At 54.8% G+C, this 20,219-nt stretch overlaps 1 protein-coding gene across 5 annotated transcripts in view; it reads left to right on the plus strand.

The window, feature by feature from the left end:
• Positions 1 to 4,680, plus strand: part of ube2f (ubiquitin-conjugating enzyme E2F (putative)) — a 176,666-nt gene extending 171,986 nt beyond the window's left edge. For 2 of the 5 annotated variants that reach the window (XM_067987985.1, XM_067987981.1), the window contains 2 exons: positions 127 to 159; positions 4,522 to 4,676. In XM_067987985.1, the coding sequence (XP_067844086.1) occupies positions 127 to 159; positions 4,522 to 4,605 (117 nt within the window). In that variant the 3' untranslated portion in view covers positions 4,606 to 4,676. Of the gene's footprint in view, positions 1 to 126; positions 160 to 4,521 lie in introns of all 5 variants that reach the window. The other 3 variants (XM_067987983.1, XM_067987982.1, XM_067987980.1) reach the window with 3 other exon arrangements.
• The last annotated feature ends 15,539 nt before the right edge of the window (positions 4,681 to 20,219 follow it).

The raw sequence follows: 20,219 nt of genomic DNA on the forward strand, positions 1-20,219 counted from the left end.
TAATGAGATGTTCAGAGAGCTGCAGAACTGTTCACTTAAGGACCACGTTAGCTTTGTCCTGTCCTCTTCTAGCTTTATGCACTGTTAGTTCATAATGTATTTCACCTCCTATATTTTTCCTTACAGGATGTGGTCTGGGGATTGAATTCCTTATTTACTGTAAGTATCAATGATGACCAAAATGATGTAGTCAAAGCAAAGTTTGAAACAAGAATATGGTCTGCTTTGGATCATTCATGTGTGGTGTAAATGTGAGTTGAATAGAGCAGTTAGTGATTCCTCCTGTGCCATTCCCGCTATTCAAGAAATGAGGGGGAGAGGAAACGGAACTACAGACCAGTTAGCCTGACATCAGTCGTCGGGAAAATGTTGGAATCCATTATTAAGGAAGTGGTAACATAAGAAATAGGAACAGGAGTAGGCCATACGGCCCCTCAAGCCTGCTCCGCCATTCAATAAGATCATGGCTGATCTTCGACCTCAACTCCATTTTCTTGCCCGATCCCTATATCCCTTGATTCCCCTGGAGTCCAGAAATCTAACAATCTCAGCCTTGAATATATTCAACGGCTCAGCATCCACAGCCCTCTGGGGTAGCGAATTCCAAAGATTCACAACCTCTGAGTGAAGAAATTCCTCCTCATCTCAGTTTTAAATGGCCGACCCCTTATCTTGCGACTATGCCCCCTAGTTCTAGACTCTCCAGCTATGGGAAACAACCTCTCAGCATCTACCCTGTCAAGCCCTCTAAGAATCTTATATGTTTCAATGAGATCACCTCTCATCTAAACTCCAGAGAGTATAGGCCCATTCTACTCAACCTCGCCCCATAGGACAACCCTCTCATCCCAGGAATCAATCTAGTGAACCTTCGCTGCATCGCTTCTAAGGCAAGTATATCCTTCCTTAGATAAGGAGACCAAAACTGTACACTGTACTCCAGGCAAGGTCTCACCAAAGCCCTGTACAATTGTAGTAAGACTTCCTCACTCTTGTACTCCAACCCCCTTGCAATAAAGGCCAACATTCCATTTGCTTTCCTAATTGCTTGTTGTGCTTGCATGTTAACTTTTTGTGTTTCACCTTCGAGGACGCCCAAATCTTTCTGAACACCAACATTTAATAGTTTCTCCCCATTTAAAAAATATTCTGTTTTTCTGTTCTTCCCAACTCAAATGAATAACCTCACATTTCCCCACATTATATTCCATCTGCCACCTTCTTGCCCATTCACTCAACCTATCTATATATCCCTTTGCAGATTTTTTGCTTACTTTCCCACCTAGCTTTGTATCGTCAGCAAACTTGGATACATTACACTCGGTCCCTTCATCTAAGTCATTAATATATATTGTAAATAGCTGAGGCCCAAGCACTGATCCTTGCGGCACCCCACTAGTTACAGCCTGCCAATCTGAAAATTACCCGTTTATACCTACTGCCTGTTTCCAGTCTGTTAACCAATCCTCTATCCATGCTAATATGTTACCCCCGACCACATGAGCTCTTATCTTTTATGTGGCACCTTATCGAAAGCCTTTTGAAAATCCAAATAAACGACATCCACTGGTTCCTCCTTATCTACCCTGCTAGTTACATCTTCAAAAAACTAATAAATTTGTCAAACACGATTTCCCTTTCATAAAACCATGTTGACTCTGCCTTATCATATTATGATTTTCTAAGTGCCCTGTTACCACTTCCTTAATAATGGATTCCAGCATTTCCGGATGACTGATGTCAGGCTAACAGGCTATAGTTCTCTGTTTTCCCTCTCTCTCCTTTCTTAAATAGCGGGGTTACATTTGCTACCTTCCAATCCACTGGCACCGTTCTAGAATCTAGGGAATTTTGGAAGATCATAACCAATGCGTCCACTATCTCTGTAGTCACCTCTTTTAGATTCCTCGGATATAGGCCATCAGGTCCAGGGGATTTATCAGCTTTTAGTCCCATTAGTTTCTCTTGCTTTTTCTCTACTGATATTAATTACTTTAAATTCCTCTCTCTCATTAGCCCCTTGGTTCCCCACTATTTTTGGTATGTTTTTTGTGTCTTCTACAGTGAAGACAGATACAAAATATTTGTTTAACGCATCTACCATTTCCTGATTCCCCATTATAATTTCTATTTTCTCAGCTTCTAAAAGACCAATGTTTACTTTTGCTACTCTCTTTTTACATAATTGCAGAAGCTTTTACAATCTGTTTTTATATTTCTTGCTAGTTTACTTTCATATTCTATTTTCTCCCTTTTTATCAAATTTTTGGTAACAGGGTTAGGGTCATGGTACCCTAATGCTAACATCACAGAACATCATAAAATGATTAGGCAGAGTCAACATGGTTTTATGAAAGGGAAATCGTATTGACAAATTTATTAGTTTTTTGAGGATGTAACTAGGAGGGTAGATAAAGGGGAACCAGTGGATGTAGTATATTTGGATTTTCAAATGGCGCACATAAAAGGTTGTTACACAAGGTAAGGGCTCATGGGGTTGGGGGTAACATATTAGCATGGATAGAGGATTGGTTAACGGACAGAAAACAAAGTAGGGATAAATGGGTCATTTTCAGGTTGCCAGGCTGTAACTAGTGGGGTGGCACAAGGATCGGTGCTTGGGCCTCAGCTATTTACAATCTATATCAATGACTTAGATACGTTTGGTCCCTTCATCTACGTTTGCTGACGATACAAAGCTAGGTGGGAAAGTAAGCTGTGAGGAGGACACAAAGAATATGCAAAGGAATGTAGACAGGTTAAGTGAGTGGGCAAGAAGGTGGCAGATGGCGTATGATGTGGGGAAATGTGAGGTTATTCACTTTGGTAGGAAGAGTAGAAAAACAGAATATTTTTTAAATGGTGAGAAACTATTAAATGTTGGTGTTCAGAGAGATTTGGGTGTCCTCGAAGGTGAAACACAAAAAGTTAACATGCAAGTACAGCAAGCAATTAGGAAAGCAAATGGAATGTTGGCCTTTATTGCAAACGGGTTGGAGTACAAGAGTAAGGAAGTCTTACTACAATTGTACAGGGCTTTGGTGAGACCTCACCTGGTGTACTGCATGTAGTTTGGTTTCCTTATCTAAGGAAGGATACACTTGCCTTAGAGGTAGTGCAACGAAGGTTCACTAGATTAATTTCTGGGATGAGAGGGTTGCCCTATGGGGAGAGGTTGATTTGAATGGGCCTGTACTCTCTGGAGTTTAGAAGAATGAGAGGTGATCTCATTGAAACATATAAGATTCTGAGGGGGCTTGACAGGGTAGATGCTGAGAGGTTGTTTCCCCAGGCTGGAGAGTCTAGAACTACAGGGCATAGTTGCAGGATAAGGGGTCGGCCATTTAAAACTGAGATGAGGAGGAATTTCTTCACTGAGGGTGGTGAATCTTTGGAATTCTCTACCCCAGAGTGCTGTGGATGCTCAGTCGATGAATATTTCCAAGGCTGTGATAGATAGATTTCTGGATTCTGGGGGAATCACGGGATATGGGGATCGGGCAGGAAAGTGCAGTTGAGGTCGAAGATCAGCCATGATCTGATTGAATGCCAGAGAGGCTCGAGGGGCTGTATGGCCTACCCCTGCTCCTATTTCTTATGTTCTTATGCACCATTAACCCATTCAGTGACAACTAGCATGAAACATATTGTCACTGAATCAACAATATCAGATTCTAAGCTCCCCACTAAAACCAATTAAAAGATTTCATTCACAAAAATGCCCGTCTGTGACACAACTAATATCCGGGAGTGAGTTACAGGCAGGAGTCCAATCAAGGGTTTCGAGGGGTTTATATGTAGAATAACCGATACCCAGGAGTGAGTTGCAGCCTGGAATCTAATCGAGGGGTTTGGGTGGTTTATATATAGAATAACCGATATCCGGGAGTGAGTTGCTGGCTGGAATCTAATCGAGGGGTTTGGGTGGTTTATATATAGAACAACAGATACCCAGGAGTGAGGTACAAGGTGGAATCTAATCGAAGGGTTGGGGTGGGAATTTTTTATTTTTCCGGTTCTCTCCTTCCTCTCCGGAAGCTGCTGACTCTGGCTGGGATACGTTGCTGGGATGTGGTTCCACGAGCACCAGGCACCATCTGGTACGTCACACTCAGGACCAATCTTGACGTGTGATCCCAGACAGTGAGTATGGGCCAGCTAAGTGGACCAATGGTGACAGCACAGCCCAGCCTGTTCCCGTCTTCAACCAAATGTGCTCCTATGTACTTTCCAGCAGTGATCATCAACCCTGGGTGAGATTCCCTCTATAACTGAGGGCACAAGGGCTAATTATAGCCCCTATTGGTGCTCTGGCTGAGAGCAGCTAACACAGCACAGAGCAGGGATGGAACAAAGCACCCTCCGACTCTGCTTGGTTCAGTGTTGCATCACTGTGACAGAAACTCCCTGCTATGAGAGCGCTGTCATTAGAGCGCTGTCCAATGGAAGTTTTAGTTTAGGTCAGATAAATGACCTTAAAGAGCTGCTAGCTTTGAACATTCCTCTCTTCCTCTGCCACAGGATCTTCTCAATTTTGATGATCCCCTGAATATTGAAGCTGCGGAGCATCACCAGCGTGACAAGGTGCGTCAGTCCGTGTGGTAATGGGATACGTTCCGTTCCTTGCACATCACCAAAGATTGCAAATCACAGGCTCCTTCTGCATAGGTCTGTGTGTGATGTTACAGGGATGGGTCTGTGTGTGGTGTGATACGGAGATGAGTCTGTGTGTGATACGGAGATGGGTCTGTGTGTGATACGGAGATGGGTCTGTGTGTGATACGGAGATGGGTCTGTGTGTGATACGGAGATGGGTCTGTGTGTGATACGGAGATGGGTCTGTGTGTGATACGGAGATGGGTCTGTGTGTGATACGGAGATGGGTCTGTGTGTGATACGGAGATGGGTCTGTGTGTGATACGGAGATGGGTCTGTGTGTGTGTGGTGTTACGGGGAGTGGGTCTGTGTGTGGTGTTACGGGGAGTGGGTCTGTGTGTGGTGTTACGGGGAGTGGGTCTGTGTGTGTGTTACGGGGAGTGGGTCTGTGTGTGTGTTACGGGGAGTGGGTCTGTGTGTGTGTTACGGGGAGTGGGTCTGTGTGTGTTACGGGGAGTGGGTCTGTGTGTGTGTTACGGGGAGTGGGTCTGTGTGTGTGTTACGGGGAGTGGGTCTGTGTGTGTTACGGGGAGTGGGTCTGTGTGTGTGTGTTACGGGGAGTGGGTCTGTGTGTGTTACGGGGAGTGGGTCTGTGTGTGTTACGGGGAGTGGGTCTGTGTGTGTTACGGGGAGTGGGTCTGTGTGTGTTACGGGGAGTGGGTCTGTGTGTGGTGTTACGGGGAGTGGGTCTGTGTGTGGTGTTACGGGGAGTGGGTCTGTGTGTGGTGTTACGGGGAGTGGGTCTGTGTGTGTGTTACGGGGAGTGGGTCTGTGTGTGTGTTACGGGGAGTGGGTCTGTGTGTGTTACGGGGAGTGGGTCTGTGTGTGTTACGGGGAGTGGGTCTGTGTGTGTTACGGGGAGTGGGTCTGTGTGTGTTACGGGGAGTGGGTCTGTGTGTGTGTTACGGGGAGTGGGTCTGTGTGTGTGTTACGGGGAGTGGGTCTGTGTGTGTTACGGGGAGTGGGTCTGTGTGTGTTACGGGGAGTGGGTCTGTGTGTGGTGTTACGGGGAGTGGGTCTGTGTGTGTGTTACGGGGAGTGGGTCTGTGTGTGTGTTACGGGGGATGGGTCTGTGTGTGTTACGGGGAGTGGGTCTGTGTGTGTGTTACGGGGAGTGGGTCTGTGTGTGTTACGGGGAGTGGGTCTGTGTGTGTGTTACGGGGAGTGGGTCTGTGTGTGTGTGTTACGGGGAGTGGGTCTGTGTGTGTGTTACGGGGGATGGGTCTGTGTGTGTGTTACGGGGGATGGGTCTGTGTGTGTGTTACGGGGAGTGGGTCTGTGTGTGTGTTACGGGGAGTGGGTCTGTGTGTGTGTTACGGGGGATGGGTCTGTGTGTGGTGTTACGGGGAGTGGGTCTGTGTGTGTTACGGGGAGTGGGTCTGTGTGTGTGTTACGGGGAGTGGGTCTGTGTGTGTGTTACGGGGAGTGGGTCTGTGTGTGTGTTACGGGGAGTGGGTCTGTGTGTGTGTTACGGGGAGTGGGTCTGTGTGTGGTGTTACGGGGAGTGGGTCTGTGTGTGTTACGGGGAGTGGGTCTGTGTGTGTGTTACGGGGAGTGGGTCTGTGTGTGTGTTACGGGGAGTGGGTCTGTGTGTGTGTTACGGGGAGTGGGTCTGTGTGTGTGTTACGGGGAGTGGGTCTGTGTGTGTTACGGGGAGTGGGTCTGTGTGTGGTGTTACGGGGAGTGGGTCTGTGTGTGGTGTTACGGGGAGTGGGTCTGTGTGTGGTGTTACGGGGAGTGGGTCTGTGTGTGTGTTACGGGGAGTGGGTCTGTGTGTGGTGTTACGGGGAGTGGGTCTGTGTGTGTGTGTGTTACGGGGGATGGGTCTGTGTGTGTTACGGGGAGTGGGTCTGTGTGTGTGTTACGGGGAGTGGGTCTGTGTGTGTTACGGGGAGTGGGTCTGTGTGTGGTGTTACGGGGAGTGGGTCTGTGTGTGGTGTTACGGGGAGTGGGTCTGTGTGTGGTGTTACGGGGAGTGGGTCTGTGTGTGGTGTTACGGGGAGTGGGTCTGTGTGTGTGTTACGGGGAGTGGGTCTGTGTGTGGTGTTACGGGGAGTGGGTCTGTGTGTGGTGTTACGGGGAGTGGGTCTGTGTGTGTGTTACGGGGAGTGGGTCTGTGTGTGTTACGGGGAGTGGGTCTGTGTGTGTGTTACGGGGAGTGGGTCTGTGTGTGTGTTACGGGGAGTGGGTCTGTGTGTGTGTTACGGGGAGTGGGTCTGTGTGTGTGTGTTACGGGGAGTGGGTCTGTGTGTGGTGTTACGGGGAGTGGGTCTGTGTGTGTGTTACGGGGAGTGGGTCTGTGTGTGTGTTACGGGGGATGGGTCTGTGTGTGTGTTACGGGGGATGGGTCTGTGTGTGTGTTACGGGGGATGGGTCTGTGTGTGTGTTACGGGGAGTGGGTCTGTGTGTGTGTGTTACGGGGGATGGGTCTGTGTGTGTGTGTTACGGGGGATGGGTCTGTGTGTGTGTTACGGGGGATGGGTCTGTGTGGTGTTACGGGGAGTGGGTCTGTGTGGTGTTACGGGGAGTGGGTCTGTGTGTGTTACGGGGAGTGGGTCTGTGTGTGTGTTACGGGGAGTGGGTCTGTGTGTGTGTTACGGGGAGTGGGTCTGTGTGTGTGTTACGGGGGATGGGTCTGTGTGTGTGTTACGGGGAGTGGGTCTGTATGTGGTGTTACGGGGAGTGGGTCTGTGTGTGTGTTACGGGGAGTGGGTCTGTGTGTGTGTGTTACGGGGAGTGGGTCTGTGTGTGTGGTGTTACGGGGAGTGGGTCTGTGTGTGGTGTTACGGGGAGTGGGTCTGTGTGTGTGTTACGGGGAGTGGGTCTGTGTGTGTTACGGGGAGTGGGTCTGTGTGTGGTGTTACGGGGAGTGGGTCTGTGTGTGGTGTTACGGGGAGTGGGTCTGTGTGTGTGGTGTTACGGGGAGTGGGTCTGTGTGTGGTGTTACGGGGAGTGGGTCTGTGTGTGTGGTGTTACGGGGAGTGGGTCTGTGTGTGTGGTGTTACGGGGAGTGGGTCTGTGTGTGGTGTTACGGGGAGTGGGTCTGTGTGTGGTGTTACGGGGAGTGGGTCTGTGTGTGGTGTTACGGGGAGTGGGTCTGTGTGTGGTGTTACGGGGAGTGGGTCTGTGTGTGTGTGTTACGGGGAGTGGGTCTGTGTGTGTGTGTTACGGGGAGTGGGTCTGTGTGTGTGTGTTACGGGGAGTGGGTCTGTGTGTGGTGTTACGGGGAGTGGGTCTGTGTGTGGTGTTACGGGGAGTGGGTCTGTGTGTGGTGTTACGGGGAGTGGGTCTGTGTGTGTGTGATACGGGGAGTGGGTCTGTGTGTGTTACGGGGAGTGGGTCTGTGTGTGTGGTGTTACGGGGAGTGGGTCTGTGTGTGGTGTTACGGGGAGTGGGTCTGTGTGTGGTGTTACGGGGGATGGGTCTGTGTGTGGTGTTACGGGGAGTGGGTCTGTGTGTGGTGTTACGGGGAGTGGGTCTGTGTGTGTTACGGGGAGTGGGTCTGTGTGTGTGTTACGGGGAGTGGGTCTGTGTGTGGTGTTACGGGGAGTGGGTCTGTGTGTGGTGTTACGGGGAGTGGGTCTGTGTGTGGTGTTACGGGGAGTGGGTCTGTGTGTGTGTGTGTTACGGGGAGTGGGTCTGTGTGTGGTGTTAAGGGGAGTGGGTCTGTGTGTGGTGTTACGGGGAGTGGGTCTGTGTGTGGTGTTACGGGGAGTGGGTCTGTGTGTGTTACGGGGAGTGGGTCTGTGTGTGTTACGGGGAGTGGGTCTGTGTGTGTGTTACGGGGAGTGGGTCTGTGTGTGTGTTACGGGGAGTGGGTCTGTGTGTGTGTTACGGGGAGTGGGTCTGTGTGTGTGTTACGGGGAGTGGGTCTGTGTGTGTTACGGGGAGTGGGTCTGTGTGTGTTACGGGGGATGGGTCTGTGTGTGTGTTACGGGGAGTGGGTGTGTGTGTGGTGTTACGGGGGATGGGTCTGTGTGTGTTACGGGGGATGGGTCTGTGTGTGTGTTACGGGGAGTGGGTCTGTGTGTGTGTTACGGGGAGTGGGTCTGTGTGTGTGTTACGGGGAGTGGGTCTGTGTGTGTTACGGGGAGTGGGTCTGTGTGTGTTACGGGGGATGGGTCTGTGTGTGTGTTACGGGGAGTGGGTCTGTGTGTGTGTTACGGGGAGTGGGTCTGTGTGTGTGTTACGGGGAGTGGGTTTGTGTGTGGTGTTACGGGGAGTGGGTCTGTGTGTGTTACGGGGAGTGGGTCTGTGTGTGTGTTACGGGGAGTGGGTCTGTGTGTGTGTGTTACGGGGAGTGGGTCTGTGTGTGGTGTTACGGGGAGTGGGTCTGTGTGTGTGTGTTACGGGGAGTGGGTCTGTGTGGTGTTACGGGGAGTGGGTCTGTGTGTGTGTGTTACGGGGAGTGGGTCTGTGTGTGGTGTTACGGGGAGTGGGTCTGTGTGTGGTGTTACGGGGAGTGGGTCTGTGTGTGTGTGTTACGGGGAGTGGGTCTGTGTGTGGTGTTACGGGGAGTGGGTCTGTGTGTGTGGTGTTACGGGGAGTGGGTCTGTGTGTGTGTGTGTTACGGGGGATGGGTCTGTGTGTGGTGTTACGGGGAGTGGGTCTGTGTGTGTGTTACGGGGAGTGGGTCTGTGTGTGTGTTACGGGGCGTGGGTCTGTGTGTGTGTTACGGGGAGTGGGTCTGTGTGTGTGTTACGGGGAGTGGGTCTGTGTGTGTTACGGGGAGTGGGTCTGTGTGTGTGTGTTACGGGGGATGGGTCTGTGTGTGGTGTTACGGGGAGTGGGTCTGTGTGTGTGTTACGGGGAGTGGGTCTGTGTGTGGTGTTACGGGGAGTGGGTCTGTGTGTGGTGTTACGGGGAGTGGGTCTGTGTGTGTTACGGGGAGTGGGTCTGTGTGTGTGTTACGGGGAGTGGGTCTGTGTGTGTGTTACGGGGAGTGGGTCTGTGTGTGGTGTTACGGGGAGTGGGTCTGTGTGTGTGTGTTACGGGGAGTGGGTCTGTGTGTGGTGTTACGGGGAGTGGGTCTGTGTGTGTGTTACGGGGAGTGGGTCTGTGTGTGTTACGGGGAGTGGGTCTGTGTGTGGTGTTACGGGGAGTGGGTCTGTGTGTGTGTTACGGGGAGTGGGTCTGTGTGTGTGTTACGGGGAGTGGGTCTGTGTGTGTTACGGGGAGTGGGTCTGTGTGTGGTGTTACGGGGAGTGGGTCTGTGTGTGGTGTTACGGGGAGTGGGTCTGTGTGTGGTGTTACGGGGAGTGGGTCTGTGTGTGGTGTTACGGGGAGTGGGTCTGTGTGTGTGTTACGGGGAGTGGGTCTGTGTGTGGTGTTACGGGGAGTGGGTCTGTGTGTGGTGTTACGGGGAGTGGGTCTGTGTGTGTGTTACGGGGAGTGGGTCTGTGTGTGTTACGGGGAGTGGGTCTGTGTGTGTGTTACGGGGAGTGGGTCTGTGTGTGTGTTACGGGGAGTGGGTCTGTGTGTGTGTTACGGGGAGTGGGTCTGTGTGTGTGTGTTACGGGGAGTGGGTCTGTGTGTGGTGTTACGGGGAGTGGGTCTGTGTGTGTGTTACGGGGAGTGGGTCTGTGTGTGTGTTACGGGGGATGGGTCTGTGTGTGTGTTACGGGGGATGGGTCTGTGTGTGTGTTACGGGGGATGGGTCTGTGTGTGTGTTACGGGGGAGTGGGTCTGTGTGTGTGTGTTACGGGGGAGTGGGTCTGTGTGTGTGTGTTACGGGGGATGGGTCTGTGTGTGTGTTACGGGGGAGTGGGTCTGTGTGGTGTTACGGGGAGTGGGTCTGTGTGTGGTGTTACGGGGAGTGGGTCTGTGTGTGGTGTTACGGGGAGTGGGTCTGTGTGTGTTACGGGGAGTGGGTCTGTGTGTGTTACGGGGAGTGGGTCTGTGTGTGTTACGGGGAGTGGGTCTGTGTGTGTGTTACGGGGAGTGGGTCTGTGTGTGTGTTACGGGGAGTGGGTCTGTGTGTGTTACGGGGAGTGGGTCTGTGTGTGGTGTTACGGGGAGTGGGTCTGTGTGTGTGTTACGGGGAGTGGGTCTGTGTGTGGTGTTACGGGGAGTGGGTCTGTGTGTGTGTTACGGGGAGTGGGTCTGTGTGGTGTTACGGGGAGTGGGTCTGTGTGTGTTACGGGGAGTGGGTCTGTGTGTGGTGTTACGGGGAGTGGGTCTGTGTGTGTGTTACGGGGAGTGGGTCTGTGTGTGGTGTTACGGGGGAGTGGGTCTGTGTGTGGTGTTACGGGGAGTGGGTCTGTGTGTGGTGTTACGGGGAGTGGGTCTGTGTGTGTTACGGGGAGTGGGTCTGTGTGTGGTGTTACGGGGAGTGGGTCTGTGTGTGTGTTACGGGGAGTGGGTCTGTGTGTGGTGTTACGGGGAGTGGGTCTGTGTGTGTTACGGGGAGTGGGTCTGTGTGTGTGTTACGGGGAGTGGGTCTGTGTGTGTGTTACGGGGAGTGGGTCTGTGTGTGTGTTACGGGGAGTGGGTCTGTGTGTGTGTTACGGGGAGTGGGTCTGTGTGTGGTGTTACGGGGAGTGGGTCTGTGTGTGTGTTACGGGGAGTGGGTCTGTGTGTGTGTTACGGGGAGTGGGTCTGTGTGTGTGTTACGGGGAGTGGGTCTGTGTGTGTGTTACGGGGAGTGGGTCTGTGTGTGGTGTTACGGGGAGTGGGTCTGTGTGTGTGTTACGGGGAGTGGGTCTGTGTGTGGTGTTACGGGGAGTGGGTCTGTGTGGTGTTACGGGGAGTGGGTCTGTGTGTGTGTGTTACGGGGAGTGGGTCTGTGTGTGTGTTACGGGGAGTGGGTCTGTGTGTGTGTTACGGGGAGTGGGTCTGTGTGTGGTGTTACGGGGAGTGGGTCTGTGTGTGGTGTTACGGGGAGTGGGTCTGTGTGTGGTGTTACGGGGAGTGGGTCTGTGTGTGTGTTACGGGGAGTGGGTCTGTGTGTGTGTGTTACGGGGAGTGGGTCTGTGTGGTGTTACGGGGAGTGGGTCTGTGTGTGTGTTACGGGGAGTGGGTCTGTGTGTGTGTTACGGGGAGTGGGTCTGTGTGTGTGTTACGGGGAGTGGGTCTGTGTGTGGTGTTACGGGGAGTGGGTCTGTGTGTGGTGTTACGGGGAGTGGGTCTGTGTGTGGTGTTACGGGGAGTGGGTCTGTGTGTGTGTTACGGGGAGTGGGTCTGTGTGTGGTGTTACGGGGAGTGGGTCTGTGTGTGTGTTACGGGGAGTGGGTCTGTGTGTGTGTTACGGGGAGTGGGTCTGTGTGTGGTGTTACGGGGAGTGGGTCTGTGTGTGGTGTTACGGGGAGTGGGTCTGTGTGTGGTGTTACGGGGAGTGGGTCTGTGTGTGGTGTTACGGGGAGTGGGTCTGTGTGTGGTGTTACGGGGAGTGGGTCTGTGTGTGTGGTGTTACGGGGAGTGGGTCTGTGTGTGGTGTTACGGGGAGTGGGTCTGTGTGTGGTGTTACGGGGAGTGGGTCTGTGTGTGGTGTTACGGGGAGTGGGTCTGTGTGTGTGTTACGGGGAGTGGGTCTGTGTGTGTGTTACGGGGAGTGGGTCTGTGTGTGTGTTACGGGGAGTGGGTCTGTGTGTGGTGTTACGGGGAGTGGGTCTGTGTGTGGTGTTACGGGGAGTGGGTCTGTGTGTGTGTTACGGGGAGTGGGTCTGTGTGTGGTGTTACGGGGAGTGGGTCTGTGTGTGTGTTACGGGGAGTGGGTCTGTGTGTGTGTTACGGGGAGTGGGTCTGTGTGTGTTACGGGGAGTGGGTCTGTGTGTGGTGTTACGGGGAGTGGGTCTGTGTGTGTGTTACGGGGAGTGGGTCTGTGTGTGTGTTACGGGGAGTGGGTCTGTGTGTGGTGTTACGGGGAGTGGGTCTGTGTGGTGTTACGGGGAGTGGGTCTGTGTGTGTGTTACGGGGAGTGGGTCTGTGTGTGTGTGTTACGGGGAGTGGGTCTGTGTGGTGTTACGGGGAGTGGGTCTGTGTGTGGTGTTACGGGGAGTGGGTCTGTGTGTGTGTTACGGGGAGTGGGTCTGTGTGTGGTGTTATTACGGGGAGTGGGTCTGTGTGTGTGTTACGGGGAGTGGGTCTGTGTGTGTGTTACGGGGAGTGGGTCTGTGTGTGGTGTTACGGGGAGTGGGTCTGTGTGTGTGTTACGGGGAGTGGGTCTGTGTGTGTGTTACGGGGAGTGGGTCTGTGTGTGGTGTTACGGGGGAGTGGGTCTGTGTGTGGTGTTACGGGGAGTGGGTCTGTGTGTGGTGTTACGGGGAGTGGGTCTGTGTGTGGTGTTACGGGGAGTGGGTCTGTGTGTGGTGTTACGGGGAGTGGGTCTGTGTGTGTGGTGTTACGGGGAGTGGGTCTGTGTGTGGTGTTACGGGGAGTGGGTCTGTGTGTGGTGTTACGGGGAGTGGGTCTGTGTGTGGTGTTACGGGGAGTGGGTCTGTGTGTGTGTTACGGGGAGTGGGTCTGTGTGTGGTGTTACGGGGAGTGGGTCTGTGTGTGGTGTTACGGGGAGTGGGTCTGTGTGTGTGTTACGGGGAGTGGGTCTGTGTGTGTGTGTTACGGGGAGTGGGTCTGTGTGTGGTGTTACGGGGAGTGGGTCTGTGTGTGGTGTTACGGGGAGTGGGTCTGTGTGTGGTGTTACGGGGAGTGGGTCTGTGTGTGTGTTACGGGGAGTGGGTCTGTGTGTGTGTTACGGGGAGTGGGTCTGTGTGTGGTGTTACGGGGAGTGGGTCTGTGTGTGGTGTTACGGGGAGTGGGTCTGTGTGTGGTGTTACGGGGAGTGGGTCTGTGTGTGTGTTACGGGGAGTGGGTCTGTGTGTGTGTTACGGGGAGTGGGTCTGTGTGTGTGTTACGGGGAGTGGGTCTGTGTGTGTGTTACGGGGAGTGGGTCTGTGTGTGTGTTACGGGGAGTGGGTCTGTGTGTGTGTTACGGGGAGTGGGTCTGTGTGTGTGTTACGGGGAGTGGGTCTGTGTGTGTTACGGGGAGTGGGTCTGTGTGTGTTACGGGGAGTGGGTCTGTGTGTGTTACGGGGAGTGGGTCTGTGTGTGTGTACGGGGAGTGGGTCTGTGTGTGGTGTTACGGGGAGTGGGTCTGTGTGTGTGTTACGGGGAGTGGGTCTGTGTGGTGTTACGGGGAGTGGGTCTGTGTGTGTTACGGGGAGTGGGTCTGTGTGTGTTACGGGGAGTGGGTCTGTGTGTGGTGTTACGGGGAGTGGGTCTGTGTGTGTGTTACGGGGAGTGGGTCTGTGTGTGGTGTTACGGGGAGTGGGTCTGTGTGGTGTTACGGGGAGTGGGTCTGTGTGTGGTGTTACGGGGGAGTGGGTCTGTGTGTGGTGTTACGGGGTGTGGGTCTGTGTGTGTTACGGGGAGTGGGTCTGTGTGTGGTGTTACGGGGAGTGGGTCTGTGTGTGTGTTACGGGGAGTGGGTCTGTGTGTGGTGTTACGGGGAGTGGGTCTGTGTGTGTTACGGGGAGTGGGTCTGTGTGTGTGTTACGGGGAGTGGGTCTGTGTGTGTGTTACGGGGAGTGGGTCTGTGTGTGTGTTACGGGGAGTGGGTCTGTGTGTGTGTTACGGGGAGTGGGTCTGTGTGTGGTGTTACGGGGAGTGGGTCTGTGTGTGTGTTACGGGGAGTGGGTCTGTGTGTGTGTTACGGGGAGTGGGTCTGTGTGTGTGTTACGGGGAGTGGGTCTGTGTGTGTGTTACGGGGAGTGGGTCTGTGTGTGTGTTACGGGGAGTGGGTCTGTGTGTGGTGTTACGGGGAGTGGGTCTGTGTGTGTGTTACGGGGAGTGGGTCTGTGTGTGTGTTACGGGGATGGGTCTGTGTGTGGTGTTACGGGGAGTGGGTCTGTGTGGTGTTACGGGGAGTGGGTCTGTGTGTGGTGTTACGGGGAGTGGGTCTGTGTGTGTGTTACGGGGAGTGGGTCTGTGTGTGTGTGTTACGGGGAGTGGGTCTGTGTGTGTGTTACGGGGAGTGGGTCTGTGTGTGGTGTTACGGGGAGTGGGTCTGTGTGGTGTTACGGGGAGTGGGTCTGTGTGTGTGTGTTACGGGGAGTGGGTCTGTGTGGTGTTACGGGGAGTGGGTCTGTGTGTGTGTGTTACGGGGAGTGGGTCTGTGTGTGGTGTTACGGGGAGTGGGTCTGTGTGTGGTGTTACGGGGAGTGGGTCTGTGTGTGGTGTTACGGGGAGTGGGTCTGTGTGTGTTACGGGGAGTGGGTCTGTGTGTGTGTTACGGGGAGTGGGTCTGTGTGTGGTGTTACGGGGAGTGGGTCTGTGTGTGTGTTACGGGGAGTGGGTCTGTGTGTGGTGTTACGGGGAGTGGGTCTGTGTGTGGTGTTACGGGGAGTGGGTCTGTGTGTGTGTTACGGGGAGTGGGTCTGTGTGTGGTGTTACGGGGAGTGGGTCTGTGTGTGTTACGGGGAGTGGGTCTGTGTGTGTGTTACGGGGAGTGGGTCTGTGTGTGGTGTTACGGGGAGTGGGTCTGTGTGTGTGTTACGGGGAGTGGGTCTGTGTGTGTGTTACGGGGAGTGGGTCTGTGTGTGTGTTACGGGGAGTGGGTCTGTGTGTGTGTTACGGGGAGTGGGTCTGTGTGTGTGTTACGGGGAGTGGGTCTGTGTGTGTGTTACGGGAGTGGGTCTGTGTGTGTGTTACGGGGGATGGGTCTGTGTGTGGTGTTACGGGGAGTGGGTCTGTGTGTGTGTTACGGGGAGTGGGTCTGTGTGTGTGTGTTACGGGGGAGTGGGTCTGTGTGTGTGTTACGGGGAGTGGGTCTGTGTGTGTGTTACGGGGAGTGGGTCTGTGTGTGTGTGTTACGGGGAGTGGGTCTGTGTGTGTTACGGGGAGTGGGTCTGTGTGTGTTACGGGGAGTGGGTCTGTGTGTGTGTTACGGGGAGTGGGTCTGTGTGGTGTTACGGGGAGTGGGTCTGTGTGGTGTTACGGGGAGTGGGTCTGTGTGTGTGTGTTACGGGGGAGTGGGTCTGTGTGTGTTACGGGGAGTGGGTCTGTGTGTGTTACGGGGAGTGGGTCTGTGTGTGTTACGGGGGAGTGGGTCTGTGTGGTGTTACGGGGAGTGGGTCTGTGTGTGTTACGGGGAGTGGGTCTGTGTGTGTGTTACGGGGAGTGGGTCTGTGTGGTGTTACGGGGAGTGGGTCTGTGTGTGTGTGTTACGGGGAGTGGGTCTGTGTGTGTTACGGGGAGTGGGTCTGTGTGTGTGTGTTACGGGGGAGTGGGTCTGTGTGTGTTACGGGGAGTGGGTCTGTGTGTGGTGTTACGGGGAGTGGGTCTGTGTGTGGTGTTACGGGGAGTGGGTCTGTGTGTGTGTTACGGGGAGTGGGTCTGTGTGGTGGTTACGGGCAGTGGGTCTGTGTGTGGTGTTACGGGGGAGGGTCTGTGTGTGTTACGGGGAGTGGGTCTGTGTGTGGTGTTACGGGGAGTGGGTCTGTGTGTGGTGTTACGGGGAGTGGGTCTGTGTGTGGTGTTACGGGGAGTGGGTTCTGTGTGTGTGTTACGGGGAGTGGGTCTGTGTGTGGTGTTACGGGGAGTGGGTCTGTGTGTGGTGTTACGGGGAGTGGGTCTGTGTGTGTGTTACGGGGAGTGGGTCTGTGTGTGTGTTACGGGGAGTGGGTCTGTGTGTGGTGTTACGGGGAGTGGGTCTGTGTGTGTGTTACGGGGAGTGGGTCTGTGTGTGTTACGGGGAGTGGGTCTGTGTGGTGTTACGGGGAGTGGGTCTGTGTGTGGTGTTACGGGGAGTGGGTCTGTGTGTGGTGTTACGGGGAGTGGGTCTGTGTGGTGTTACGGGGAGTGGGTCTGTGTGTGTTACGGGGAGTGGGTCTGTGTGGTGTTACGGGGAGTGGGTCTGTGTGTGGTGTTACGGGGAGTGGGTCTGTGTGTGGTGTTACGGGGAGTGGGTCTGTGTGTGGTATTACGGGGAGTGGGTCTGTGTGTGTGTGTTACGGGGAGTGGGTCTGTGTGTGGTGTTACGGGGAGTGGGTCTGTGTGTGTGTTACGGGGAGTGGGTCTGTGTGTGGTGTTACGGGGAGTGGGTCTGTGTGGTGTTACGGGGAGTGGGTCTGTGTGGTGTACGGGGAGTGGGTCTGTGTGTGTTACGGGGAGTGGGTCTGTGTGTGTGTTACGGGGAGTGGGTCTGTGTGTGGTGTTACGGGGAGTGGGTCTGTGTGTGTGTTACGGGGAGTGGGTCTGTGTGTGGTGTTACGGGGAGTGGGTCTGTGTGTGTGTTACGGGGAGTGGGTCTGTGTGTGTGTTACGGGGAGTGGGTCTGTGTGTGTGTTACGGGGAGTGGGTCTGTGTGTGTGTTACGGGGAGTGGGTCTGTGTGTGTGTTACGGGGAGTGGGTCTGTGTGTGGTGTTACGGGGAGTGGGTCTGTGTGTGTGTTACGGGGAGTGGGTCTGTGTGTGTGTTACGGGGAGTGGGTCTGTGTGTGGTGTTACGGGGGAGTGGGTCTGTGTGTGTGTTACGGGGAGTGGGTCTGTGTGTGTGTTACGGGGGATGGGTCTGTGTGTGTGTGTTACGGGGAGTGGGTCTGTGTGTGTGTTACGGGGAGTGGGTCTGTGTGTGTGTTACGGGGATGGGTCTGTGTTGTGTGTTACGGGGAGTGGGTCTGTGTGTGGTGTTACGGGGAGTGGGGTCTGTGTGTGTGTTACGGGGAGTGGGTCTGTGTGTGTGTGTTACGGGGAGTGGGTCTGTGTGTGGTGTTACGGGGGAGTGGGTCTGTGTGTGGTGTTACGGGGAGTGGGTCTGTGTGTGTGTTACGGGGAGTGGGTCTGTGTGTGGGGTGTGTTACGGGGGAGTGGGTCTGTGTGTGTGTGTTTACGGGGAGTGGGTCTGTGTGTGGTGTTACGGGGAGTGGGTCTGTGGTGTGTGTTACGGGGAGTGGGTCTGTGTGTGTGTTACGGGGAGTGGGTCTGTGTGTGGTGTTACGGGGAGTGGGTCTGTGTGTGGTGTTACGGGGAGTGGGTCTGTGTGTGTGTTACGGGGAGTGGGTCTGTGTGTGTGTTACGGGGAGTGGGTCTGTGTGTGTGTTACGGGGGAGTGGGTCTGTGTGTGGTGTTACGGGGAGTGGGTCTGTGTGTGGTGTTACGGGGAGTGGGGTCTGTGTGTGTGTTACGGGGGATGGGTCTGTGTGTGGTGTTACGGGAGTGGGTCTGTGGTGGTGTTACGGGGAGTGGGGTCCTTACGTGTGTGTGTGTTACGGGGAGTGGGTCTGTGTGTGTTACGGGGAGTGGGTCAGGGATGGGTCTGTGTGGTGTTACGGGGAGTGGGTCTGTGTGGTGTTACGGGGAGTGGGTCTGTGTGTGTGTTACGGGGAGTGGGTCTGTGTGGTGTTACGGGGAGTGGGTCTGTGTGTGTGTGTTACGGGGGAGTGGGTCTGTGTGTGTTACGGGGAGTGGGTCTGTGTGTGTTACGGGGAGTGGGTCTGTGTGTGTTACGGGGATGGGTCTGTGTGTGTTACGGGGAGTGGGTCTGTGTGTGTTACGGGGAGTGGGTCTGTGTGTGTGTTACGGGGAGTGGGTCTGTGTGTGGTGTTACGGGGAGTGGGTCTGTGTGTGTGTTACGGGGGATGGGTCTGTGTGTGTTACGGGGAGTGGGTCTGTGTGTGTGTGTTACGGGGGATGGGTCTGTGTGTGTTACGGGGAGTGGGTCTGTGTGTGGTGTTACGGGGAGTGGGTCTGTGTGTGGTGTTACGGGGAGTGGGTCTGTGTGTGTTACGGGGAGTGGGTCTGTGTGGTGTTACGGGCAGTGGGTCTGTGTGTGTGTGTTACGGGGGATGGGTCTGTGTGTGTTACGGGGAGTGGGTCTGTGTGTGTGTTACCGGGGAGTGGGTCTGTGTGTGGTGTTACGGGGAGTGGGTCTGTGTGTGGTGTTACGGGGAGTGGGTTGTGTGTGTGTTACGGGGAGTGGGTCTGTGTGTGGTGTTACGGGGAGTGGGTCTGTGTGTGGTGTTACGGGGAGTGGGTCTGTGTGTGTGTTACGGGGAGTGGGTCTGTGTGTGTGTTACGGGGAGTGGGTCTGTGTGTGGTGTTACGGGGAGTGGGTCTGTGTGGTGGTACGGGGAGTGGGTCTGTGTGTGTTACGGGGAGTGGGTCTGTGTGGTGTGTACGGGGAGTGGGTCTGTGTGTGGTGTTACGGGGAGTGGGTCTGTGTGTGGTGTTACGGGGAGTGGGTCTGTGTGGTGGTACGGGGAGTGGGTCTGTGTGTGTTACGGGGAGTGGGTCTGTGTGGTGTTACGGGGAGTGGGTCTGTGTGTGGTGTTACGGGGAGTGGGTCTGTGTGTGGTGTTACGGGGAGTGGGTCTGTGTGTGGTGTTACGGGGAGTGGGTCTGTGTGTGTGTGTTACGGGGAGTGGGTCTGTGTGTGGTGTTACGGGGAGTGGGTCTGTGTGTGTGTTACGGGGAGTGGGTCTGTGTGTGTGTGTTACGGGGAGTGGGTCTGTGTGGTGTTACGGGGAGTGGGTCTGTGTGGTGGTACGGGGAGTGGGTCTGTGTGTGTTACGGGGAGTGGGTCTGTGTGTGTGTTACGGGGAGTGGGTCTGTGTGTGGTGTTACGGGGAGTGGGTCTGTGTGTGTGTTACGGGGAGTGGGTCTGTGTGTGGTGTTACGGGGAGTGGGTCTGTGTGGTGTTACGGGGAGTGGGTCTGTGTGGTGGTACGGGGAGTGGGTCTGTGTGTGTTACGGGGAGTGGGTCTGTGTGTGTGTTACGGGGAGTGGGTCTGTGTGTGGTGTTACGGGGAGTGGGTCTGTGTGTGTTACGGGGAGTGGGTCTGTGTGTGTGTTACGGGGAGTGGGTCTGTGTGTGTGTTACGGGGAGTGGGTCTGTGTGTGTTTACGGGGAGTGGGTCTGTGTGTGTGTGTTACGGGGAGTGGGTCTGTGTGTGTGTTACGGGGGATGGGTCTGTGTGTGTGTGTTACGGGGAGTGGGTCTGTGTGTGGTGTTACGGGGAGTGGGTCTGTGTGTGGTGTTACGGGGAGTGGGTCTGTGTGTGGTGTTACGGGAGTGGGTCTGTGTGTGGTGTTACGGGGAGTGGGTCTGTGTGTGTTACGGACGGGGAGTGGGTCTGTGTGTGTGTGTTACGGGGAGTGGGTCTGTGTGTGTGTTACGGGGGAGTGGGTCTGTGTGTGTGTGTTACGGGGAGTGGGTCTGTGTGTGGTGTTACGGGGAGTGGGTCTGTGTGTGTGTTACGGGGAGTGGGTCTGTGTGTGTGTTACGGGGAGTGGGTCTGTGTGTGGTGTTACGGGGAGTGGGTCTGTGTGTGTGTTACGGGGAGTGGGTCTGTGTGTGTGTTACGGGGAGTGGGTCTGTGTGTGGTGTTACGGGGAGTGGGTCTGTGTGTGGTGTTACGGGGAGTGGGTCTGTGTGTGGTGTTACGGGGAGTGGGTCTGTGTGTGGTGTTACGGGGAGTGGGTCTGTGTGTGTGTTACGGGGAGTGGGTCTGTGTGTGGTGTTACGGGGAGTGGGTCTGTGTGTGGTGTTACGGGGAGTGGGTCTGTGTGTGTGTGTTACGGGGAGTGGGTCTGTGTGTGGTGTTACGGGGAGTGGGTCTGTGTGTGTTACA

This window comes from Heptranchias perlo, chromosome 7 (assembly GCF_035084215.1).
Source record: "Heptranchias perlo isolate sHepPer1 chromosome 7, sHepPer1.hap1, whole genome shotgun sequence".
NCBI lineage: Eukaryota > Metazoa > Chordata > Chondrichthyes > Hexanchiformes > Hexanchidae > Heptranchias > Heptranchias perlo.